The 27,074-nt window shown below is 40.5% G+C and overlaps 1 protein-coding gene across 3 annotated transcripts in view; it reads left to right on the top strand.

Moving 5' to 3' along the window:
* The window catches only part of LOC132402765 (thyroid adenoma-associated protein homolog), a 440,832-nt gene that overhangs the window by 190,475 nt on the left and 223,283 nt on the right, over positions 1-27,074 (top strand). For all 3 annotated transcript variants that reach the window (XM_059985752.1, XM_059985753.1, XM_059985754.1), the window contains 2 exons: positions 1,951-2,040; positions 3,445-3,576. In XM_059985752.1, the coding sequence (XP_059841735.1) occupies positions 1,951-2,040; positions 3,445-3,576 (222 nt within the window). The remainder of the gene's footprint in view (positions 1-1,950; positions 2,041-3,444; positions 3,577-27,074) is intronic.

A 27,074-nucleotide genomic window follows, 5' to 3' on the forward strand; every position in this document is an offset into this window, starting at 1 on the left:
GATAAACGTAAGAACCCCAAAGATTGCCCCCCCCCACCAGTTCCCTTCCCTCCCACGCGTAAGCGGTGGTAAGCAACAATCCCCCTCCTCCCACCAGCAAAAAAAGGCATCGGCACCACCACTGAGCACTTAAGCGTGAGCAAAGCAATAGCAAAGACACACAGTTGCAGTTACCCCAAAGACTTTGCGTTACACCCAGCATTCGACATACCGCAGATTCTCTCTCTCCCTAATAAGGAAGGAAAAAGGACTCTCTGTTTTCCCAGCGAGCAGGGAGACAACAAACAACTTGCCAGTTTGCAATGTTAAAAAGTCTGTTATGTTGCTTTTTTCAAGCTCTGTGCCTGAAGAATGCAAAGATCCTGGGTCTTTGGGCTCATAGCAGATATCCTGACTCCCTCGACGACACATGGGTCTCCTGTCATGACACTGAACATCGATCTGCCTGTCTTCAGAGCCCCGAGATCTTAGGCTTCTGAAACCCCGATATGGCGTCCATCCAATATGGCGACTACCTTTGCTGGAAATGTTCCTTTTCCAATTTCAACTGTTATGCTATTTTGATTTTACTTTTATTTTTATTTATTCAGATTCAGCTGAAGCAACATCTTGCTGTAGTTTTAGTCACTTCTGGAACGAGGGAGTGTTTTTATGTTTATGCATAATGTCCTAGAAGAGAAGGAAGTGATAAGTTGTCATATTGAACTGTTGCCGAATTCTGGTGAAGTTCTCTACACATTCTTTTTGGAGAGGGAGTGCAACGATTTGGATGTGGATGTGTTCAAGGAACAGCATGTTTCCAAGACGCGATGGTTGATGACTAAGAGAGATATCAGCACAGGTGGTATTTCTGTGTGCCTGCTGCTCTTGTCCTCCTTGTTTGAGGCAATTAACTGCAGTATAGAGACCAGAGACTGCAGATGCTGGTACTTGGAGCAAAAAAAAAACAAACTGCTGGAAAATTCAGTGGGTAGGTCAACACCTTTGGAGGCAAAGGAAGGTTGACATTGTGGGTTGAGAGTTGGAACCATCCCTTTGCCTTCCCAGAGGCTGTTTGCCTCGCTGAGTTCCTCCAGCGGTTTGATTTTAGTTGCAATACACTTTCTGAATGGTGCACACTGCAGTCATCGGGCATTGTAAATGGAGGGGATGAGTACAGTGGGTGTTGGATTCAGACAGATTGGAACTGCACGATTTCGGACAAGTGCAGTGTATTCTGTTCTGCTCCAGATTGTGCCTTAGGGATGGTGGAAGAAGTTAATAGGGCTAGTGGGATGGGGCTCAATTTGCTGCAGTGTTTTTGTGGCTGGTCGGTTCAGTTTCTGGCTTCAAGTGGTTCTCTGGGTGTTAACCGCCGGCGAATGGACAATGATGCCATTGATTGCAGAGGATAGTCTGTGAGAATCTCTTGCTGAAGTTGATATTTGACTGACGCTTGTCTGATGTGAATATAATTTGCTACATGGCCCATGCCTGAATGTTGTGGGAATAGATGTGGCAATAGATTGCTTCAATGTTGAGAAGCTGTGGATGCAATCGGACATCATAAATCATCAATGAACATCGCCACCAGACCTTATGATGGAAGGGAGGTCAGTAGCAAAGAGCTGAACATAGTTTGGTTGAAGATCGTGCCTTAAGGAGCTCCAGTACTGATGCTGTGGGGCAGTTGACTTTCAACAACTATAATTGTCTTCTGTTATGTGAAAGAGCACTCCAACATTGGAGTTTCTTTCCAATAATGCCCAGTGATGTCAGTATTAATACACTCAACTGTCCTAATGTCAAATACTTGACAGAAATCCCCTTGCTGATTGTTAATCAAGAAGTGTTAGTCTTCCAGGGCATTTTTACGTTTCAAGTGATTAATGTAGCCAGTACTGTAAATTGCTTGCAATCCATGCTGCACACTTTAATGTTTCATTTATGTCCCTTTCTTTGTATCCACAGGATGACTGGCAGGGAATTCTTTACCCGTTTCCCCACACTTCATCCCTTCCTCCTTAAACAGCTGGAGATGGTGGCAAGCACAACGGGCAGGTGAGAAACAAAAATGGTTGTACGTTTGACTGCTTAAGGAAAGCTAGTGAGAGCAGCTTTTGCACTGAGAACAAACCCATCCTTACTTCCTGTGTAGTGAACAGAGCCATAAAGCACTGCAGCATAGAAGCAGGCGTTTCGTTCCATCTAGTCCATACTGAGCTAGTCCCATAAACCCGCACCTGGGCCACAGCCCTCCATACCCCTACCATCCATGTAAATATCCAAACTTCTGGTAAATGTTGAAGTCGGCCCTGCATCCACCACCTCTGCTGACAGCTCATTCAGCACTCTCACCACCCTCTGAGTGAAACAGTTCCGCTTCAGGTTCCCCTTAAATATTTCACCTTTCACCTGTAATCTAGACTCTCTGGTTGTAGTCCCACCAAACCTTAGTGGAAAACGATGCTTTGATTTCCCTGGTATGATATGCTAAGTTTATCCTCCTGTGACTTTCTCTGGAACAGTGAATGGTGCAGTGGTCCCGGCCTTGACCCCATCCCAGATGAAGTTTACTTTTGCTCCTCATTGTGGACATTGACGCACTGAGTACGGCCAAGACTTACTGCATACTCCTACATTGCAAGTTGCTAGGCTTAATCTGTCATTTCAGAAAGCATTCTCGTCAATCTGAAGCAACAATCTCCTGAAGAAATTCATTTGGTCAGGCAGCATTTGTGGGTGAGGGCAGTTTCAACCTGAAGCACTGACAGTCCCTTCTCTCAGCCGCAACTCACAAGCATACACACACGTCTGTGCGGACTGCTCCATTCCTGCAATTCCTCCAGTAGGTTGGTTGTTGCTGGTGGATCTAGAGTCAGAGGCAGACTGGGAAAAGATGAAATATTTACTTACTTCCCAAAATGGGCAGACAGAGCTGGACTTTAATCTCTGTCTGAAAAGTGCAAATCACATTTAATTTACCAAAATGCCTCCTGGATCAGAAGTCAAAAGCAAGCAAATGCATTAAGACTTCCCGCTGCTGTCTCTGAGGAATATGTCTGATCTCCCCATGACCACGTGGGTTTCCTCTGGATGCTCGGGTTTCCTCCCACATTCTGAAGATGTGTGGGTTAGAGTTAGTAAGTTGTGGGCAAGCTTTGTTGGTGCCAGAAGCATGGCGACTTGTGGGCTGCCCCCAGCACATCCTTGGACTGTGACGTTAGGTGATACGTAGGATAGATTTCACCATATGTTTTGATGAGTAGAACTAATCTTTGATCTAATTTTATATTAGCTGGGGCTAAGGTACAATTTTCTATTTCTAAAACTTGCACATTGAATAAACCAGAGTGTTTTATCATCTTTAAATTATTTAGCTTGGATGTGAGTCTGACATCAGTCTTCTCTTGAATTACTTCACCCGTAATATTCATTCCTTCTCTCTCATCTCCATATATGTAGTGATTCTGGTGTTCTGAAGCTCCACCCCAGCCTGTTCTTGTTGCTGCTTGTTCTGGGTCGATTATATCCATCCCCCATGGATGGCACATGCTCGGCTCTCAGCCTGGCACCCTTTGTGCCCTTAATCATAAGGTAAGGTGACACACCTAATTAGGATCTTGAATAAGAGAATTTTTTCTTGCATTGACAAACTGACAAGCTGTGTTTGTCACATTGACAAGCTGTGTTTTTAGGCCTTCTTATGATCTGAATCTAAAGGCTTTTAAAAATATTAGTGAATTTATTACTTACTACTAGATACAGACAACCTTGTGCAGCAGTATGTGTCAGTGTTATCCAGAAATAATCATCTGCTTATATTTGTAGTATTGTAATTATCTCAATTATTGAACTAGCTGAATGTTGAGTCTTGAATAAAAAAAACCAAACTACTGAATCATATTGTTGGAAGATACTGTAAATATCTGTACTCAAGTGTGCAAGGCACTAATGCTCTCATGTACAGTTCCCTTAATATGCATTAACACTCAGCAGCATGTCATCAGTGACGTAAGGTGCGGTATGTAGGCCTGTAATGTTTGAGAGAAAATTCAGTGCATTATACATGCAAAGATGGTGAACATTTCCATCTAATTGACAGATGAAGCTATTTTAGCATAATCAACTTATTTTGAAATATTTATTTTGACCAATACATTACTGGAGAATATGATCTTCTATTTTAACTTGAGATATAACTCCATGTGATTTTTTTGTATGTTTTAAGCATTTGAAAAATGCTAAGTGGCAGAAAACTCTATTTCTCCTTTCCGTCACTCAAATCCGGATAACAAATATTAAAAAAGTACACATTTGCATTCAAAAGAGTTTATCCATTTAAGGTAGTGAGATGACTTTAGAATCTGTGCATATGTGTGTGTGGAACATGATATCTCAAGCCTCATTCATAGCATTTATAATTGCTGTTTATAGATCTTAAATAGTAAAGTAAGCTTCACAGCTTAAAAGAACACTGCTTGCCTTTGTAAAATTATTTTATTTAAAATCCATACTCTTAAGAAATTGTTTAAACCATTTTTACATATTAGCAGTCAAATTAACATTTTGGTGTGATTTTTGAGATGACAAACATAGAACAAGAAATCTACAGCACATTACAGGCCCTTCTACCCACAATGTTGTGCCAACCATGTAACCTACTCTACAAACTGCCCAGAATTTCCCTAGCGCATAGCTCTCTATTTTTCTATGCTCCATGTACCTATCTATGAGGCACTTAAAAGACCCGATTGTATCTGCATCCACCACCACCGCCAGCAGTGCATTCCACACACCCACCACTCTCTGTGTGAAAAACCTACTCCTGACATCCCCTCGGTACCCATTTCCAAGCAGCTTAAAACTATGCCGCCTCGTGTTAACTATTTCAGCCCGGGGAAAAAGCCTGTGGCTATCCACATGATCAATGCCTCTTATCATCTTATATACCTCTATCAGGTCACCTCTCATCCTCCGTCACTCCAAGGATAAAAGACCAAGTTCATTCAACCTATTCTCATAAGTTATACTCTGCAATCCAGGCGACATCCTTGTAAATCTCCTCTGCACTCTCTCTATAGTATCCACATCCTTCCAGTAGTGAGGTGACTGGAACTGAACATAGTAAAACTCACTGGAATTCAGAAGAATGAGGAGGGACCTCACTGAAGCCCGTTGAATGCTGGATGGCCTCGATAGGGTGGAGGTGGTGAGGATGGTTCCAATGGTGGGGAAATTTAAGACCAGAGGACACAGCCACAGAATGGAGGGACATCCATTTAGAACAGAGATGAGGAGGAATTTCTTTAGCTGGAGAGTGGTGAGTCAGTAGAATTCATTGTCACAGGCAGCTATGGAGGCCAAGTCATTGATTATATTTAAGACAGAGGTTGACAAATTCTTGATTAGTCAGGGCATGAAGGGATATGAGAAGAAGGCAGGAGAATGGGGCTGAGAGGGGAAATGGGATCAGCCAAGATGAAATGGCGAAGCAGGCTTGATGGGCCAAATGGCCTAATTCTACTCCTATATCGTATGAATTATTGCAGTTATTTAATAATCTCCAAGATACATTAATACCTCATCTCAGTAATTTACGTTCTAATATTTCCAGTCAGTGTAATTTGAAAAATCTCATTTCAGTGCTTACTCTCATCTTCCCAAGGCTGATTATTTCAAAGCTTCTGTTACTTTGGCAGAGCATTAATATTAAACTTATTCTTGGATGTGTTTGTGCCCTTGAGAAATAGAATGCATGCTTAATAAAAACAGGAAACACTGGAAATCTCAGCAGGTCAGGCAGAATTTGTGGAAAGAGAAACAACATTGATATTTCATGTTGAATCTGAAACGGTAACTTTATTTCTCTTTCCACAGATATGTCTGAACCATAGTGTGCTTCTCACATTTTCTATTTCTGTTTTGGATTTCCGGCATCTACACTTTTTAAAAAAAAAATTTCAATCACTGCATACATAATAAACCAGGATGGTCAAATATAGGGAAACTGATATAATGTAAAGAAATGATAGGTACTACACCGAACTTTAGATGGAACTTTTAGTAATATTTGTTTTATAACATCAAAAAGCAACTTTAAAGAACATTTCAGCAGGAAGAAAGCACTAAATACAGATTAGTGCTTGTTATGGTGTGCAAATTTTCATTGTCTAAGATTTTTAGTCATAGGAGATTCAAGTGCTCATCCAGATGGTTCTTAAACCTTATGAGAGAAGCTGCTTCCACACCTTCTGAGTTAAAATAACAGTTCTTCCTCAGATTCTATCAAAACCTTTTACTGCTCACCTTAAATCAGTGCATGCTAATCTAGAAAAGCTTTGTCCTCTCTCTACCATACTTATGTGTCACATAATTTGTACGCTCCTATCAGAATTCCCCTCGACCTCCTTTCCCAAGGAAAACAAATCCAGCCAATCCAGTCTCTCCTGATAACTGAAACATACCTTCCCATTAATGAAGGCTTGATTTGTTAGTTAGGCCAAAAAAGTAACTTTAAACAGAAGCAGTGTTCATTTAAGAAGCAGAAGTTTACTAAAGACTAATATCAAATTCAGTCAAATTAACCTTCAACAGCTAATTCAAAAATTTACATGTTTTCACACGAAATCTACACAGAGCAGCATATTTTAAAGTGGTTAACAGATGGTCATTGATAAAAACACACAAGTCATAACAGGACTGTAGGTTTACTATGCAGATACTGTTACAGAGGAGGGTAGGTCAAAGTGTATGTCACATTCCCTTTGGGAGGACTCTAAAGGCTGTCTTGTGTTCCTGCATGTACAGTAGCAGAAGGGATGATTGAAGAATTCAGGCTTCAGTTCATATTATGGGTAAACAAACTAAATAGCCAGTAGTCAGGGCAGGTTAAATTATGACCTTACAAAACTCTTGGAAGTATGTATTTACAGACAGGGAAAAAGACTTGGTTATGATAGTGATATAATATAGTTACACTGTATGGAGATGTGACCACAGAGTGACCAAGATGAAAGATGAATGTTGAAGGATATTAAATATTTAGAAATTAATGTAATATTGAGGGAAGCGCTTCATAAAATGAAGGTGTGGATTGAGTCTGGGTGGAGATACGTTCAATGTTGAAAGTAAATTTATTATTGAATATATATATGTCACCATTTACTACAAACCTGTAATTTCTTTCCTTCTGGGCATACTCAATAAATCCAATAACCATAACAGAGTGAATGAAAGACTGCACCAACAGTGTGCTAACGATAAAAAAATGTGCAATTTCAAAAAGAAAGAAATAATAATAGTAAAGATATTAACAATAAATAGCAAGAACGTGAGACAGAGCCCTTGAAAGCAAGTCCATAGGTTTGAGAACAGTTCAGTGATGGGGGAAATGAAGTTGAGTGAAGTTATCACCTCTGGTTTAAGGGCCTGTTCCTGAACCTGGTGGTGTGAGTCCTGAGTCCTGATGAAAAGAGCATGACCTGGCTGGGTAAGAGTCCCAGATGATGAATGCTGCTTTCTGGGGACAAAGCTCCATGAAGACATGCTCAGTGGTGGGGAGGACTTTGCCTGTGATGGACTGGGCTGCTTCCGCTAATTTTTGTAGGATTTTCCGTGTTTCTACACCAGGCTGGGATGCAGCCGGTCAATATACTGTCCACCACACATCTATAGAAGTTGTTGAAGTTTTGAGCTGTCCTACCAAATCTTTGCAAACTCCTAAGGAAATAGTGCAGCTGCCATGTTTTCTTTGTAATTGCACTTATGTGCTGGGCCGAAGGATGTCAAATGTTGTTGAGAATTGTCTATAATCCAATGGTAGTAGCAATGTAGGAGATAGTATTCAACAGAAAACTAAATATACAGTACTGTGCAAAAGTCTTAGGCATATGTAAAAAATTCTATAAAGCAAAGATGCTTTGAAAAATAATGAAATGAGAAGTTTTTAAATTGCAAAAAAAAATTGTTTTAAAGAGCAGTAAACAGTAAAACCTAAATCAAATCAATATTTGGTGTGACCTTTAAAACTGCATCAGATCTCTTAGGTACATTGTTGTGTAGTTTTATAAGAAAAGCGGCTGATAGGTTGTTCCAAGCATCTTGGAAAACTTGCGACAGATCTTCTGCAGACTTTGGTTGTGTTGCTTGCTTCTGTACCTCCAGGTAATCCCAGACAGCCTCGAAGATGTTGAGATCAGGGCTCGGTGGAGGCCACACCATCTGTTGAAGAACTCCTGTTCTTCTTTTTGCTGGATAGTTCTTTGGGACCTTGACAACCTTGTGTCTTGTTGTTGTTATGGTGTAATAATTGCTGATTTGAAGGTTAAACTGTCACATTTGCCACATCCTTGTCTTTTAGTTTGTTTTACCTTCATCCAGTTTGATTCCTTCTACACCCATTTCTGTTTCAGTTCATCAGTTTAGTTCATTCAAATCATTCTGTCATTGATCATTAGCACCTGTTTGTTATCTTTGTTTAATCATGCATTGGGCTATATACCTACAAAGTAATCAAGTTTATATTTGTAAAGTGGTTTATTACTTAATATGTTACTTTAAAAATGGGAAAAAATTCTCTGTAACATTTAATTTTCTAGAAAATGAATGTTTGGAAATTTACAATTTGCTCTTTTCTACTGACACAGTAATACAGAAGACAAAAAAAAACATCTACGCCAAAATTTATATAAAATAGCTAGGGTGCCTAAGACTTGCACATTATAGTATGTGAAACAACAGTGCTGTATTAATCATGGATAATTTTTATCCTGATGTAGACCCACAAAATCAAATTGGAAACAATACTGGCAGTGGATGAAATCCAGATGGTGTGTGGAGTAGTTTTTTGAACCAGGTGTTGTGCACCCCTCTTGTAGTCAGAAGAAACTTTCCTGAATTGGGTATTATACAACAAAGGGTAGCTAATAATCTTGTCATACAGGGTCTAGTAGAGAAGAGTGACTATCACATATAACAATTCTTCATAAAAACGGAAAGTGAAGTAGTTCTATCCAGATCCAAGAGGACCAAGAAAGTATAAGGAATGAGTTGATGATAGGTTGGAGAACTTCATTGAAAAGCATGCTGGTGTCCATGGGGTGGTTAACATTTAAGGAATAGATGAAGGAAATGCAGCATTTGCACATTTTTGCCTGTTGAAAAAAATATAAAAGGAAGGCTGAGCTAATCATGGCTAACAAAGGTTATGTTTACAATTATATTACATAGATAGAGTCATAGAACACTCCAGGGCAGAAACAGGCCCTTTGGCCCATCTACTTTGTGCCAACCCTTTAATCTGCCTAGTACCATTGATCTGCACCCGGGCCTCCATATTCCTCCCATCTTAGCATCTATCCAAATTTCTCTTCAAAGTTGGAAGTGGCCTTGCATCCATTGCTTGCGCTGACAGCTCGTTCCTCACTCTCACCACCCTCTGAGTGAAGAGATTTCAGCTCATGTTCCCTCAAACTTCTCACCTTTCACCTGTAGCCTATGACCTCTAGTCTCACTCAACTTCATTGGAAAAAGCCTGCTTGCATTTAGCCTATCTACAACACCCATAATTTTGTACAAGGTTATCGGGAAAAAATAGTAAATTTGAAAATTAGGAGTAGTTCAGGCTTCTATAAAGGAGGACAAAGATTAATTAAAAGAACAAAAATGGGTTATGAGAATTAAGAAAGGGGCACTAAATAGATGAGAATGATTAGTGATATGAAGCTATTGTACAGTCAAAACTAGAAGCATTTCTAATAGTGAACAAAGAAATTGTAGAAAAATTAAGCAATATGTGTTTTTTATCTTCACAGAAGAGGGCACAAGTAATCTTTCTGAAATATTAGGGATTTGAGAATCTAAGCAAAGTGAGGAACTAAAGGAAGTTAGTATTAGGTAAGAATATAATGCTGGAGAAATTAAAGGCACTGAAGGCCAATAAGTCCTGGTCCCAATGTACAGAAGGGAAATAACTGAAAATAGTGAATGTACTGTGCATTATTTTCCAGAATTGTATAGATTACGAGATAGTTTTGCTGATTGGAGGATAGCTAATGTAACTCCAGTATTTAAAAAATATTGGGAGAGACAAAATGGAGGCCTACAGACCAATTAATGTAACCTGATTGGCAGAGTCTCTTAACAAAATATATTGCAAAACTAGTTAGAAACTAATATTAATGGGATTAAACATGGGTATGCCTTTCTGAAGGGAAACAGCTTTTGACCAACCAGAGGTTTTTAAGGAAGTAACTGAAGGAATAGATAAAGAAGAACTAGTAGATGCAGTGCACTTGGATTTTCGAAATGTTTTTGATAACATACCACATACAGGAACAGAGTTTAGAGAACAAAATTAAAGGCATGGTTTTAGAAGTAATGCAATTACATGGATAGAAAATTTTTTCTCAGTCAGGAAGTAGAAGTAAGAACAGGATTTTCTTTCAGGTTGTAACGTGTGGATAAAGTAAATTTTATTATCAAAGTACATATATGTCACCATATACAACCCAGAGATTTATTTTCTTGTGGGCATACTCAACAGAATCAATGAAAGACTGCACCAACTGGGCGTACTACCAGTGTGTAAAAGACAAAGGCATAATGGCCAGGGTCATCAAAACCAGCTGCACCTTTAACCCCTTCCCAGTAACTAAGCAGGTCTGTGTCCTCGTGCCTACTCTGTTCAGCTTGCTGTTGCCACGGTGCTGTTCTCTGCCCTCTCACAAACTGATGCGAGACTGATGGATGCTTCTTTGATCTGCGACACCTCAAGACCAAGACCAAAGTGCTGGAAGCAATAGTATGAGACTTCCTCTTTAAAGATGACTGTGCTCCTGCAGCATTCAGTGAAAGGAGCAAGCTGACTGCCTCACAACGGCAGCAAGAAAATTCAGCCTAATCATCAGCCTGCAGAGACAGAACTTCTACTTCACTCAAACTTCATACCAACCCTGTGGAACCATAGTTTGAGATTGAAGGTACGCAGCTGAACAATGCTGTTGCCTTCACCTACCTGGGAAGCTGCCACACCTCCTCCTGCAGTCTAGATCAAGAGGTCTCAAACAGCTGGGGCATCCTTTGGCAGGCTATGGACACGTGTGTGGGGTGAATGTGGCATCCGGCTGAAAACCAAGATGGCAGACTACAGAGCAGTCATCCTGACTTCTCTGCTGTCTGGCTGTGAAACATGGATGCCAAACCACAGGAAAATCAAGATGCTTGACCAGTTCCACCTGCTACGAAGGGCTGAGAGCTCTCGCACAGGGAGACTGATTATGAAGGCTCAACTTCAATGGGTTGGACATGTGGTCCGGATGGAAGACAGCCGCCTTCCAAAGATGGTCTTCTGCTCCCAGCTGGCACATGGCACCAGAAAGCAGAGAGGCCCCACAAAGTGCTACAAAGACTGCGTGAAAGTGTCCTTGAAGGCATGCAATATCCCTGTGACTGGTTGGAAGGCCTTGGCCAAAGACTGCAACACCTGGCACCAGCACATTCGAAGAGTAGCGGTGGAAGGACCTGAATCAAAAGTGCCAGGACCGCAAGGAGAGGTGACCTGATCCTTCAATGTCCGTTACGTACCTGACCTGTGGACGCACCTGCGCCTCCCAGTTCAGGCTTGACGGACTTCCAAAAAGAAAAGATAACGAACTGTGTAAATACAAAAAGAAAAAAGAAAAATTAATAATAACAATGGATAAATAAGCAATATCGAGAACATGTAATGAAGAGTCCTTGAAATTGAGTCCTTAGGTCCTGGGAACATTTCAGTGATGGGACAAATGAAGTTGAGTGAAGTTAACCCCTCTGGTTCAAGAGCCTGATGGTTGAGGGGTGATAACTGTTCCTGAACCTGGTGGTGTGAGTCCTGTGGCTCCTATACCTTCTTCCTGATGGCAGCAGCGAGAAGAGAGCATGACCTGGGTGGTGAGCAGCCCTGAGGGTGGAGTATCAGTACTTGTATCTCTGACTTAGATAAAGATCCAGTGATTTGGATGAAGAACCAAACGTAATTTTCTTTAAGTTTGCCAGTGACACGAATAGCAAGAAGGACACAGAGCAGCTGGGAAGTGGCATGGCGACCTTCAGAACAGGAGGGTTTGCGTATAGGAGCAATGCTCTATTGAGATTATACCTGGAGTATTCAGTCTAGTTTTGGTCTCCTTACCATAGAAAAAGTACGGAAAGATTCAGTGGACAAGGCAGGACTGCCTTGTAAAGAGAGGCTGAGGCAACCATGTTTGTATTCGGCTTAGAATGAGAGGACAATTTCATCACTAAAATATCAGGGTTCTCTCTGTACTGTGGAGACCTCCAATTTGCTGCAAGAAGTGTACTTTAACAACACTGTAATCAATTTTGGTACATTTGGCAAATTGTTGGTGAGACTGTTGATGTCAGCATTTGGAATATCAATTTGAGTGAGTTCTAACCTCAACTGTGGAGGCATACTATTCCAATACTCCGTGGAATAGAGTGAATGGGTACTGAATAAAGGAAGAACAAAGAAAACCAATAGAACCCATTAAGAAAAGATCTTCAAACACCTACTATGCTGGAAACAAAAAAAAACAAATCGTGCAAACAACTAAAGCAAGCAAATAATATTCAGAAATGATGTTCACGAAACTGAGTCCACGGGCTTGAAGCCAATTATCACTGGATCTGATTCAGGAGCCCATTAGTTACAGGCCAAAGCCTCAGTTCAGCGCAAAGACGAGTGAGCCTCGCAGTGCAGCAAGCTGAACCAGCACATCCGTCACCTTTGGCCCCGACGCTCTAACCTTTCCAATTCTGCCCTGTGCTTAAATCGATCAAACCTCGGGTCTTTCCTCACTCTCGGGCCAATGCCCAGATCCCGTTGCCTAGACTCTGCCTCACCCCTATACATCTAGCCTTGTTTCTGCCACATTGAATTGCTTCCAAATCTGCTCCAGCCTTGGTCAAGCATTGGCTCATTCCCTGCCCTTGGCCCAGGGCCCTGCCGCCTCTAGTCGCCATGCCTCAACCACTCTGCACTTTCACGAGGCAAAAATGACAGGTTGTACAGGCGGTTCTTCTCTGAAAGGGAAGTTACAGGCTATTGATTGCAGTGATCATATTCAAGAAAAAGTATGAGCAATACAGTATAGTTTTGTTTGCTACCAGCAAGTCATTGCTGTGTTTTACCAGTCCTTCTTAAACCAGACGTGTTCACTGGGGTTAACTGGCTCTATAAAACCCTGGTTAGACCACATTTGGAATATTGTGTTCAGTTAAGGCCACCTCATTATATGAAGGATGTAGAAATTTTAGAGTAGGTGTAAAGGAGATTTACCAGGATACTGCCTGAAGCAGAGAGCATATCTTATGAAGATAGGTTGAGTGAACTAGGGCTTTTCTCTTTGGACCAAGGAAGGATGAGAGAGGACTTGATAGAGGTGTACAAGATGATAAGAGGCATAGATAGTGGATATTCTCAAATTTGTTCCTGGGGTGGAAATGGCATAATTTTAAGGTGATTGGAAGAAAGTATACGGAGATGTCAGAGCTAAGTTCTTTACAGTGAGAGTGGTGGACACATGGAATGTCCTACGGGGATGGTGGTAGAGGTAGATTGATGGTAGAGCAGGTTAACAGGTCGGCACAACAATGTGCTGCATTGTTCTGTGTTAAATGACTTCCTGACTTTTGTAATGAATGCCCTGACCAATGAAGGAAGTCATGCCATATGCCTTCATAACGACCTTATCTATTGCATGTCAACTTTCTGTGAGCTACGGACTTGGACTCCAAGATCCCTCTGTACATCAAACAGTTGTGCTCATGGAACAGGAGCTTGTGATGAGAGCATTCTGTTCAAAATGCTACATTCATTTCCCAACTGATCAGCATGTTCAAGTAAATTCCAGGCAATTACTGCTTTGCCAGTCAGTATTAATTTTAGATGTGTTTGGTAGGTCGAACTTTATTCTGACATCAGTCTATAATCTCTCTGAGAACTTCTTTGTCAATTTGGGTAAAGTTTAGACAAAAAAATTCTATTGCTAACCACAAACTATTTTGTAGATCTTCAGTTTCTTATGTAAATGTAATGTTACCAATCTCATACCAATAGAATTATTCAAAGAAATAGAGACTACAAATGATATATGATGAGCAAAATTCAGTGCACCATCTTGACAGTTATTTGAAGAAATGGAGTAGTAATGATGTCTTTACAGTCTTTTTTTTCTAAAAGCTTGCTATAATAATATGATCAGGTTTCTGCAGTCCTCATCTTGCCCTCTAAACTATTGGTTCAGACTCAGTTTTACGCACAATACCACTGTTCAAGAGAAAGTTTCTCCCACTTATCCAGCTTCAGCTAGATAGTTTTAGTTTCAGTTGGGACAATTTGTTCACAGTTAGGATCGAAAGAGGTTCTGCTTGAAGTACCCCAGTGTGTTCTGTTCAGTACTGAACCAAATGCAGTTCGGCAAAAGTGCACAAAGTGTTTATTTTAAGTGCAACTCTCAGACCAAATCATGGACAAGTGAAATGCATAAATTGTTTCTTATCAGGACAAAGTGGCACAATACATTGATATATAGCTGTTCTGATAGCTTGGAGTATCATTAAGGATCAAAAGTTGAAAGTTTTCACTTTATTTTGAAATAAAAATGTACGCATTTGTGTGAAAGACCTGGGATACATATAGATCCAGGGTGACTGCAAATTAATTCTCTTCTCAATGTGAGATAGTCACATGTTTTCTTGTACATTGATGACTTTCAAAATCTCAGGAGTACTGCTTTCTTACAGCTGAATAATCACAGCTATTTTCAATTTGCTCTCCCACCTGGTGTGATAAGCTTTTGAAGAGTTTCGCCAGAACCTCCCCATTCCTTGAGTATTTGATTATGTATTTTGTGGTTCATTTTTTCTCCATTGGCTCATCTGTTTGTCGGTTATAATGCTCCAGAACTCATTGCCAATTGCCTTGAATTCACTGCAGCATTCAAATCTTTTTTGAAGGCTTACACTGAATATTATGCCACTGCGTTTGAAGCCATTGAATCTCTTTTAGGTGGGTTAAGAGTACTATCTGACCTGCTATCTTGTTTTGTGATGTGGCCTAATCTACCCCTCTCTCATTGGCCAGGTAATAAATCCATTACAACAATCCAATACTATAAAGAAATAATGTCTATCTTTTGGAAGTGTGCATTTCTATATTAATTTTCCTTGAAAGTAACTAGTATTCTACTGTCAAACAAGTAGCAATTTTCCAGATCAGTGATACCCCTCATAAACTGCTTGTAAAACCTGTTGTGTGGTGCCTCAATATATGCTCACACAAATACACAGTGTTTCTTTTTTTATATTTTACTAAATACAAACTGTTCATCCCAGTAGCCTTCCTTAGCATCCTTGTTACACTAGCCTTTTAAGACCAGCATAGTTTGCCCCAAACTAACCCCAGTCTTCCCTCTTTTGTTCTTGTTCCAGTATCTGTAAGGATAATCCTACCAGGAACAACTGTTAGTGATACACATCTTCTACAGAGATTTTCTCTTTTTCATTTTTCCTGCTGTATTGGATTTGACATTGGATCCACTCACATCAATTAACTCTTTCACTTCTTTGCAGTTCTTAATCTCTTCAGTTAAGCTGGCAACAAAGCAAAGCTGGCATATGCTTTGTTCCCAGCTTCCAGTTATAGCAACTTGAACGTCAAATGTAATTAACCTAAACACAGCATTAACATAATCATTATTATGTGCCAAGCCGTATGATGTGGGCGATCATGGTTGTTCTTGGCAAATTTTTCTCCAGAAGTGATTTTCCATTGCCTTCTTCAAGGCAATATCTTACAAGATGGCTGACCCCAGCCATTATCAGTACTCTCCAGAGATTGTCTACCTGGCATAAGTGGTTGTATAACCAGGACTTGTGATATGCTTCAACTGCTGATACGGCCATCTATCACCTGTTCCCATGGATTCACACAAACCTGACTGGGAGGCTAAGCAGGCACTAAACCTTGCCCAGGGGAGACCTGCGTGCTAGTAGAGGAACCTTAAATGTTCTTTGGTAAATAAGTATCTCCACCCTGCCACCCAATTAACTAACAAGCATGTCTTTGAATGATCTGGTGTACCAAAATCTACTTCACATGCCATAGTAGCACAATTAACATCAAATTGGTTGTGGCCAATGATTATATGATCAGGGAGTGACCAGAGTTACATTAGAACACTGAATTCCATGGTGTCCACAGTTCCACTTAAGTATGGTTTCATCAGATCAGTGAACAGTTGATATATGGTCCATATATTTTAATCAGCTGAACTCTGCTTTGAGTGCCAATATCATCTTAAATGCAATTTCAAGGTTCAGTTGGTGTTACTCTTGCAGTTTCACTGAGGGGAATTGCTGGGAATTAGGGCCCAGGAACCCTTCACTGTCCAACCTGTAGCCTCTTCCAAATCTGACAGTGACTTGTGTATCTGCAGTGCCTTAATGATTTGAACTTTCCACCTTATTCCAGTCCTGTACTGCAGCTCTAGGCTATGATCAACTAACTCATCTGAGTAAGAGTCATTTATTTAATCTGAAGTTATTTTACCTTATTTGTTGAGCCACAGTTCTCTGTACCATAGAAGGCCATTAGCTGATGCTCTGCCACTCAATGAGATCATGGCTGAACTGGTTTGAGAATGATACCGAACAGCTATTTCTGTCCACAGCCAATTGAGCACAAAATTAGACAAAACATTTAAAGGTTGATTAAAACCCACTGAACTCTTGGCACTTCTTGGTCAGTACTTTGAAAATAAGGTGAAAGTTAGTTGCTTTTATAAATTTTACAAATTGTCCCTTTTTTTGAAGGTAAACACTACATTAAGTATGAAGAAAGCTAGATGCCAAGCCAAAGATGGAAATGCTGGAGGAAGTGATCAAAGAAAGGAGATGTAAAAGGACTCTTAAATGAAAATAAGTTGATTGGTTTTAGGGAATTCTGGGATTTAGACAGTTGAAGATACAGCTGTTGATGTTAATGCAGTAGGCGAGGGAAAATAGGAGTACATGAAACAGGAGGCACAGAAATTGAGAGATACTGCATATAGAACTAGAATAGATTATTTAGTGATAGACTGATGCACCCATGAATGGATTTAAACACAGCATTGAGAGTGTTAACTAACATATTGGAGCCGGAAACCTATTAACTGACAAGTACAGGCATGGGGTTTCAGCAGGATTTAGTGTTGAATAGGATAGAATTAATGGTTTTGATGGAAGTCATCGATCTGTAATGTGAATTCTGTTTCTCTCTCCCGTGCTTTTGCCTGACACACTCGAGTGTTTCCAGCAGGTTTTGATCTAACTTATGAGCAGTAGAACTTTGATTGGTGTTCAGAGTATGGATGGTTGTGAATGAGAGTCCAGAAAGGCATTGGACTAATAGATTGCGTGGATGTCAAAGTGAAAATGTGAATTTTAATGATAAGTGAGTGGATCAGGTAAAGGTAAGGGCAGGTATAATCAATGTTCATGGAGGTTGGGAGAAAGTAGATAGTCTTTTTCAAAGTCCAAAGTAAATTTATTATTAAAGTGCATACATGTCCCTTGTACAACCCTGAGATTCACTGTATTGCAGGCAGACTCAATAACTCCATAATAGAATAATAACTAGAATAGAATCAATGAAATATGGCACCAACTGGGTGTTCAACGAGTGTGCAAAAGAAAAAAAAACATGCAATTACAGAAGCAAAAGGAGATGATGATGATAATAATAATAATAATAATAATAATAATTTTTAAAATAAATAAATAAGCAATAAATATCAAAAACATGAGTTGAAGGGCCCTTGAAATTGATTTCATAGATTATGGGAACATATCAGTGATGGGGCAAGTGAAAGTTGAGTAAAGATATCCCTTTTGGTTCAAGGGCCTCATCGTTGAGGGATAATAACTGTTGCTGAACCTGGTGGTGTGAGTCCCGTGGCACCTGTACCTTCTTCCTGGTGGCAGCACCAAGAAGAGAACATGACCTGGATGGTGGGGGTCCGTGTCAGTGCTCCGTGTAGATGGTGGTGCAGTGGTGGTGAGGGCTTTATCCATGATGGACCAGACCGTATCTACTACTTTTTGCAGGATTTTCCGTTCAAGGGCATTGGTGTTTCCATACCAGGCTGTGATGCTGCCAGTCAATATACTCTATATAAGTTCGTTAAAGTTTTAGATTTCATGCTGAATCCTTGCAAACACCTAAGGAAGTAGATGCACTGCCGTACTTTTTGATAATGATTTTTTTTTAACATTAGCATTATTTGTCATGAGTACATCGAAACATGTAGTGAAATCTATCACAGACAAGAAGATCTGCAGATGATGGATGCCAAAGCAGCACACACAAAATGCTGGAGGAACTCAGCAGGCCAGACAGCATCAATGAAAAAGGGTAAACAGTCGATGTTTCAAGCCAAGAATCTTCATCAGGACTGCAAAGGAAGGGGAGAAATCGGATTAAGAAAGTGAGGTGAGGGGAGGAAGAAATACAAGGTGGCAGGTATAGGTTGGGAGGGGGGAGTGGTGGAGTAAAGAGCTGGGAAGTTGATTGGTGAAAAAGAGAAAGGACTGGAGAAGGGAGAATCTGGTCGGACAGACTATGGAAGAAAGGGAAGGGGGAGGAGCACCAGAGGAAGGTGATGGGCAGGTAAGGAGATAAGGTGAGAGAGGGACAGGGATGCCAAGTCCCATCCAGTCATTACCCCTGTGACTGCTTATCTACACTGATTTCTGGTTCAGGAAATTCTGCCTGCTGTGTTCACTCCTTCTCACTGCATACAAACAGAAATTGCAATGTGATGATCCAGTACAACGCTGGTCTGAGGAAACAGGTGAGCTCCTACGCGACTGCTAATGAGTCTGTAAACTGGTCCATGTTACAAGACACAGCAGCCAATCTAAATGAGCATGTTTTGCCTCTTGTACATATCTTCTTAGTCAGTCTATCATTAGCAGCCATGCCTTTATCTCCTGAACATTAATCATTGTGAATTCCTCACTCGGTCACCCCGTTCTTCTTCTTTTCAGCTAACTTTAATACCTTGGCCAAGTTCTTAGTCAGTATGGCCCAGAAGCTTGAAGGCACACTCTTAGCGATTCAGGAACAGCTTCTTACCATCTGCCATTTTATTCCTAAATGGACATTGTGTCTATCAACACTACCTCACTTTCTAAAAATTATTTCTGTTTTTGCACTATTTTTAATTTAACTATTTAATTTGCATATATATACTTACTGTAATTTATTGACTTATTTTTTCTAAATTATCATGTATAGAATTTTACTGCTGTCACTAAGTTAACAGATTTCAGGATATTTGCCAGTGATATTAAACCTGATTCTGATTCAAGAGAAAACTTGGCATAAAATCCTCTGATAAGACTGAAGGCATTTCTTAGATACAAGTTACTGTAATACTCTTATATAAAATTGAAGGATATGACAGCTCAAGCAACAATTTTAATGCAACATCTTGATGTTTAGTTCAGTGGCTTGAGTCATGGCAGTAATTTATCTAGGATAGAAAGTTAAATCCACTTACAGCCCAGGACTACAAAAATGATACATTAAGCTGTAAAGTATAATTACTTCAAACTGCTCTTGCTAGCATTTGGAATCGCCAGCCCAGAACCAGCAACATGTCTACCATTTTAATAATCTACCTCAATTACTTTCCCCTCCCAAGAGTATTCTTCATGTTGGACAACATTAAGTGGTGTTACTTAGAGAAAAATACTATTCTAACTAGCTTAGCCTAATCAGTTATTAGTGGCATGTAATTTTATATCTTCTGCAAGAATGTTAGATCTATATTAGTTGTAAAATTTGTTTCAGAAAATTAGAGAGAGTAAATTAAAAACATGTACTTTAACTTGGATTTTAGTTACTATAAGTTTATACATGAAATGCTCCCAAAATATCTCAGAATAAAATGAAAATCAGTTTCTGGAGCTGCACAAAATTTTGTTTAGTATGAGGGGATAAAAGTACATGGTAGATAAAACCTTGTTTAAAAACAGATCTTATTTTTAAAACCTTTACTACTTTTGCCTTTCCTGAAGCTGGTTTCCCATTATAAATTCTGTCTATGTTAATTTGTTACCTGAATTAAACACTTTATAAACTGTTAAAGATATGTAACTTTTTGGATATTACAAGCCAGAAGGGTGATGGAGCACTCCGTAAGAAACTTTTCTGCAGAATAAGTGAAGATTCCACATCACCATTCCTCTCAAAACATCTTATTCAATATCTCTTGAATGAGCTGCAGTTTTCTGCAATAAACCATTCAGCCGGTCGAGTGAGGTTGAGTGGGTGTCAGCTCCTGTAAGAGGTCAGTCCATCATAAACTATCACCAACTGGAGTGCAAAGCTGCTGCAGAGGCGTACAAAGTCTCATCTGATCCCATGCTTTTAATTATTCATTTTTCAGACACTAGTATTTCTGACAAGGTCAGTAATTATTGTCCATCTGATCAGCGACCTGCTCGAATCATTGCAGTCTTTCTACTGTTGGGTAGGCAGTTCCAAACTATTGATGCCATGACAATGAAGGAGGATGATATCATTCCAAGTTGGGGCAATGTGCAAGTTAGGGCAGGACCTGCAAGTTATGACATTCCCATACTACCCTTGTCTTTCTTAGTGCTAGAGGATGTGGGTTTGGGTGTGTGCTGTCAGAATGGCTTAGACGAGAAACCATAATAATTTTTGTAGATGGTACACAGTGCAACTATGGAGTGCTGATGACTGAGAAAAGTTAATGTTTAGGTGATGGATGGGTGTGGGCTGTTCTGGATGGCGTTGAGTTTCTTCAAGCTGTTAGAGCTGCAGTCATCTGTGAAACGAGTTCAAAGTAGAACTTATTATCATAGAAAATACCTTTCACCACATAGAACACTGAGATTCTTTTTTTGTGGGCATACTCAGCAAACCTATAGAACAGTGACTGTCAACAATGGACAATAAATTGTGCAGATGCAAACATAAATAAGTAGCAATAAATAATAAGCAGGAAATAACAGCATAGAAGAATCCTGAAATGAGTTTAGCTATCCCCATTGTTCAAGAGCTTAATAGTTGAGAAGAGGCAACTGTTCTTGAACCTGTTGGTGCAAGTCCGTAGGCACTTGTACCTTCTACCCGATGGCAGCAGAGAGAAAAGAACTTGCCCTGGGTGATGAGGATCTTTGATGATGATGCTGCTTTTCTATGGCAACATTTCAAGCAGTTGCGCTCAATGATTGTGAGGGTTTTACCCATGATGTACTGGGCCAAATCAACTATGTTTTGTAGAATTTTCAGCTCAAAGGCTTTGGTGTTCCTGTACCAAGCTGTGATGCAGCCAGCAGCACACTTTTCACTACACATCTACAGAGGTTTGGCAAGGTTTTTCGAGACATGCTGAGTCTCCACACACTCTTGAGGAAGTAGGAGCGCTGTCATGCTTTCTTCACAATTATATTTATATGATAGGTCCAGGACAGGTCCTTTGAGATTGTGGCCCCCTTTCTATCTCTGGTCCTTCAGTGAGGTCTGGTTCATGGGCCTCTGGTTTCCTTCTCCTGACGTCCGCAATCAGATCCTTGACAGTGAGCCAGAGGTTGTTAAGATGCCACTCAGCCAAATTTTCATTCTCCTCCCTGTATGCTGATTGATCACCACCTTTGATGCAGCCCACAACACTGGTGTCATCAGCAAACTGTACTTAACCACACAGTCATAGGTGTAAAGTGAGTAAAGCAGAGAAGAAGAGAAAGAAGACAGCCCTTAACTCCAAGTGGCGTCATCGGGACTCCGTCGTGACGACGTTTTTTTTTTAGCAGGCTTTCTTATTTTTATGAGGCCGAGTTTGGTCTCATAAGGTGGAATTGAGGAATGGGAAGGGTGTAGTAACACTGACAGGAGTGTATTATAGGCCACCTAATGGGGAGTGTGAGTTGGAAGAGCAAATGTGTAAGGAGATAGCAGATATTTGTAGTAAACACAAGGTGGTGATTGTGGGAGATTTTAATTTTTCACACGTAGATTGGGAAGCTCATTCTGTAAAAGGGCTGGATGGTTTAGAGTTTGTGAAATGTGTGCAGGATAGTTTTTTGCAACAATACATAGAAGTACTGACTAGAGATGGGGCAGTGTTGGATCTCCTGTTAGGGAATACGATAGGTCAGCTGACAGATGTATATGTTGGGGAGCACTTCGGTTCCAGTGATTACAATAGCATTAGCTTCAATATAATTATGGAGAAGGACAGGACTGGACCTAGAGTTGAGATTTTTGATTGGAGAAAGGCTAACTTTGAGGAGATGCGAAGGGATTTAGAGAGAGTGGATTGGGTCAAGTTATTTTATGGGAAGGATGTAATAGAGAAATGGAGGTCATTTAAGGGTGAAATTATGAGGGTACAGAATCTTTATGTTCCTGTTAGGTTGAAAGGAAAGGTTAAAGGTTTGAAAGCACCATGGTTTTCAAGGGATATTAGAAACTTGGTTCGGAAAAAGAGGGATGTCTACAATAGATATAGGCAGCATGGAGTAAAGGAATTGCTCGAGGAATATAAAGAATGTAAAAGGAATCTTAAGAAAGAGATTAGAAAAGCTAAAAGAAGATACGAGGTTGGTTTGGCAAATAAGGTGAAAGTAAATCCGAAAGGTTTCTACAGTTATATTAAAGGCAAGAAGATAGTGAGGGATAAAATTGGCCCCTCAGAGAATCAGAGTGGTCAGCTATGTGTGGAGCCGAGGGAGATGGGAGAGATTTTGAACGATTTCTTCTCTTCGGTATTCACTAAGGAGAAGGATATTGAATTGTGTAAGGTGTGGGAAACAAGTAAGGAAGTTATGGAACCTATGACAATTAAAGAGGTGGAAGTACTGGCGCTTTTAAGAAATTTAAAAGTGGATAAATCTCCGGGTCCTGACAGGATATTCCCCAGGACCTTGAGGGAAGTTTGTGTAGAAATAGGAGGAGCTGTGACGGAGATCTTTCAGATGTCATTAGAAACGGGGATTGTGCCGGAGGATTGGCGTATTGCTCATGTGGTTCCATTGTTTAAAAAGGGTTCTAGAAGTAAGCCTAGCAATTATAGACCTGTCAGTTTCACATCAGTGGTGGGTAAATTAATGGAAAGTATTCTTAGAGATAGTATTAATAATTATCTGGATAGACAGGATCTGATTAAGAGTAGCCAGCATGGATTTGTGCTGGAAGGTCATGTTTGACAAACCTTATTGAATTTTTTGAAGAAGTTACGAGGAATGTTGACGAGGGTAAGGCAGTGGATGTAGTCTATATGGACTTCAGCAAAGCCTTTGACAAAGTTCCACATGGAAGGTTAGTTAAGAAGGTTCAGTCATTAGGTATTAATGCTGGAGTAATAAAATGGATTCAACAGTGGCTAGATGGGAGATGCCAGAGAGTAGTGGTGGATAATTGTTTATTGGGATGGAGGCCGGTGACTAGCGGGGTGCCTCAGGGATCTGTTTTGGGCCCAGTGTTGTTTGTAATATACATAAATGATCAGGATGATGGGGTGGTAAATTGGATTAGTAAGTATGCTGATGATACTAAGGTAGGAGGTGTTGTGGATAATGAGGTGGGTTTTCAAAGCTTGCAGGGAGATTTATGCCGGTTAGAAGAATGGGCTGAACGTTGGCAGATGGAGTTTAATGCTGATAAGTGTGAGGTTCTACATTTTGGCAGGAATAATCCAAATAGGACATACAGGGTAAATGGTAGGGCATTGAGGAATGCAGTGGAACAGAGAGATCTAGGAATAACAGTGCATAGTTCCCTGAAGGTGGAGTCTCATGTAGATAGGGTGGTGAAGAAGGCTTTTGGAACACTGGCCTTTATAAATCAAAGCATTGAGTACAGAAGTTGGGATGTAATGTTAAAATTGTACAAGGCTTTGGTAAGGCCAAATTTGGAATATTGTGTACAGTTCTGGTCACCGAATTATAGGAAAGATATCAATAAATTAGAGAGAGTGCAGAGACGACTTACTAGGATGTTACCTGGGTTTCAGCACTTAAGTTACAGAGAAAGGTTGAACAAGTTAGGTCTCTATTCATTGGAGCGTAGAAGGTTGAGGGGGGATTTGATCGAGGTACTTAAAATTTTGAGAGGGATAGATAGAGTTGACGTGAATAGGCTGTTTCCATTGAGAGTAGGGGAGATTCAAACGAGAGGACATGATTTGAGAGTTAGGGGGCACAAGTTTAAGGGAAACACGAGGGGGTATTTCTTTACTCAGAGAGTGATAGCTGTGTGGAATGAGCTTCCTGTAGAACTAGTAGAGGCCAGTTCAGTTGTGTCATTTAAGGTAAAATTGGATAGGTATATGGACAGGAAAGGAGTGGAGGGTTATGGGCTGAGTGTGGGTAGGTGGGACTAGGTGAGATTAAGATTTCGGCACAGACTAGGAGGGCTGAGATGGCCTGTTTCCGTGCTGTGATTGTTATATGGTTATATATGGAGTTGCTAGCTCGATGCTTAACCCAGCACTGATGGAAAGCCTGCAAGGGAGCTGGCTGGATTCGAACTCAGGGGCCTTTGCTCCAAAGTCCGGTGCTGATGCCACTATGCCACCAGCCAGCCAATCCAAACTGACTGGACTCTACAAATGAGGAAATCCAGGATCCAATTGCACAAGAGGATATTGAGGTCCAAGTTTTGGAGTTTACAGATTAATTCTGAGGGGAATGATGGTGTTAATGTATGCATCTCTGCTGTCCAGATGTTCCAGGATTGTGTGAAGAGCCGACGAGATAGCATCTGCTGTAGACCTGTTGCTTCAGTAGATGAATTGGAGCAGATCCAAGTCAACACTCAGGCAGGAGCTGATAAGCTTCAATGCCAGCCTCTCAAAACACTTCATCACTGTGGATGTAAGTGCAATGGGCGATAATCATTTAGACAGGTCACTGAGCTGTTCTTGGGCACTGGTACAATTGAAGCCTGCTTCAAGCAGGTGAGATGTTGATGATATCTGTGAATACACCAGCCAGTTAGTCAGCACATCTTCAGTACTCAGCCAGGTACTCTGTCCAGACTGGATGCTTTCCTCAGAATCACTTTCTGGAAGGCAGTCTGCACATCATCTTCAGATACTGAGACTAAAGGATCATAGGGAGACATGGGGTGCGTGATGTTTCCTCCCTGTTCTGGTGATCAAAAGTGAAGCTCTGTTGCTCCCTTTGTTGCAAGATTTAACTTTGTAGGAGGTTATGGCATTCAAACCCTGCCACAGCTCTCGAGCATCCCTCATTGATTCCATTCTTGATTGGAATCTCCACTTTGCCCATGAGATGGCTTTCCAGAGATCATACTTGCACCTCTTGTAGCATTCTTGATCTCCAGATTTGAATGCCTCTAATCTGGCTCTCAGCAAATTCCAGATTTCATGGTTCATCCAGGCTTCTGATTGGGGAAAAGGCCTGAATGATATTTAGGGTCACGCTCATCCATAGCTGTTTTAATAAAGTCTGGTGAAGTCATTCAGGTCCTAAGATGAGTTCTTGAACACGGACTCAAGGCAATCCTGGAAAAGTAACTCCTCCTCCCACAACTACCTCTCAGTTGTCTTTATCTCTGGAGCCTCACTCTTCAGGTTCTGTCTGTTTGCAGGTAGTAGGAGTACAGCCAAATGATCTGACTCGCCAAGCTGTGATTTCGGAAAAGAATGATAGGCATTCCTTACTGCAGTGCAGAGGTGGTCTAGTGTGTTGGGACATCTGGTGCAACAGGTGATGTGCTGGTGATAATTGGGCGGAGTTTTCTTCTGACAGACCTCGTGTTAAAGACACCAACTATAATTTGAGGATATTCCATTACACAACTGTAACTTGCAAGATGAAAAGGCGTAGGTATCAGAAGATGTGACAGCTATTGCAAGATAGCAAGTTTCTGGCACATATACAGTGGCTACAGAAACATGTGGCCAGTTAGTTGAATATGTTGATATTGATGGTAGGAGGTTCAATGTGTTCCAGTATTACCACGTGCAAGTGTAAGTTGTTAGACTCATGTTGGTGATGGTTATTGCCTGGTATTTGTCTTCCACAAATAATATCAGCTTCTACCTGGCTACCTCTTTCGTTTTCTTCCACTTCACAAAGTATGCCTGCATCCCAATTTCAAAACAAAAGCTTGTTTGACCATCAATGCCTCAAGGAGTAGCACCTCAGCTGTAGCTGGCTCAGGTCCGGTCAGTTTCTTCTCTTGTTGTCCTTGGAAAGTTGAAAGATTATTTCATGAGTTGATTGCCCTTTTGATCTTTTGTGATTCCCATCTTTCACGTCTATTTGACACTCTCCTCTCTCCCCCCCCCCCCCCCCCCCAGGAGTTGCTCCATATTATAGATCTGGAAATGTTGATGAGAATAAATTATTGAGAGCTGAGTTCTGGATAAATAGAGTGGAAAGTCAGTACATGCTTTGGTTCTCCCTAAGTGGCTTTGAAAGGGATTGGCACTGGTGACCAATAAGTGTGGTTTGTGAGGAGGGCTGAAGATGAGGGCACTATTTCTCCCAGTTTGTAATTGCAGGAAATTTCTCTTCATGGATATTAGGCAAATGTGTGTAAAAAAAAAAGTTAAAACCACCTCTCAGTGATCAATCACCAACTAGGAATATGGTAAATCATAGAATCATAAAATGAAGAGAACAAGCAGAACTTATTCGGATGGCAGAGACTTAAATGAAGCACCTCTATTTCTCTATCATTATATTTCTAATTGTTTTCCTAATTATTATTGTTTTGATTTCAAATGTTTAAATGTTTAGTCAAATGTTCTACATTAGTTTCATGCCTCTCAAAAATTTAGTCATTTAAATGTATGCTATGTTATTGCATATTCTGTTTTTATCTTCAATTTTAAATATTTAAACAGTTATGCATTCATAACTCAAGAAATGTTTAAATAGATTTTCACTAATGGGGTATTTTTGATGTCCTGCATTTCCTGCAATGACCTGGACAAATATAGATCTGGAAAAAAATAATCTGTGACTCAATAGAGCTGGCTCTACCTCGACTTAAAGTCCTT

Source organism: Hypanus sabinus, chromosome 12 (genome assembly GCF_030144855.1).
Source record: "Hypanus sabinus isolate sHypSab1 chromosome 12, sHypSab1.hap1, whole genome shotgun sequence".
NCBI lineage: Eukaryota > Metazoa > Chordata > Chondrichthyes > Myliobatiformes > Dasyatidae > Hypanus > Hypanus sabinus.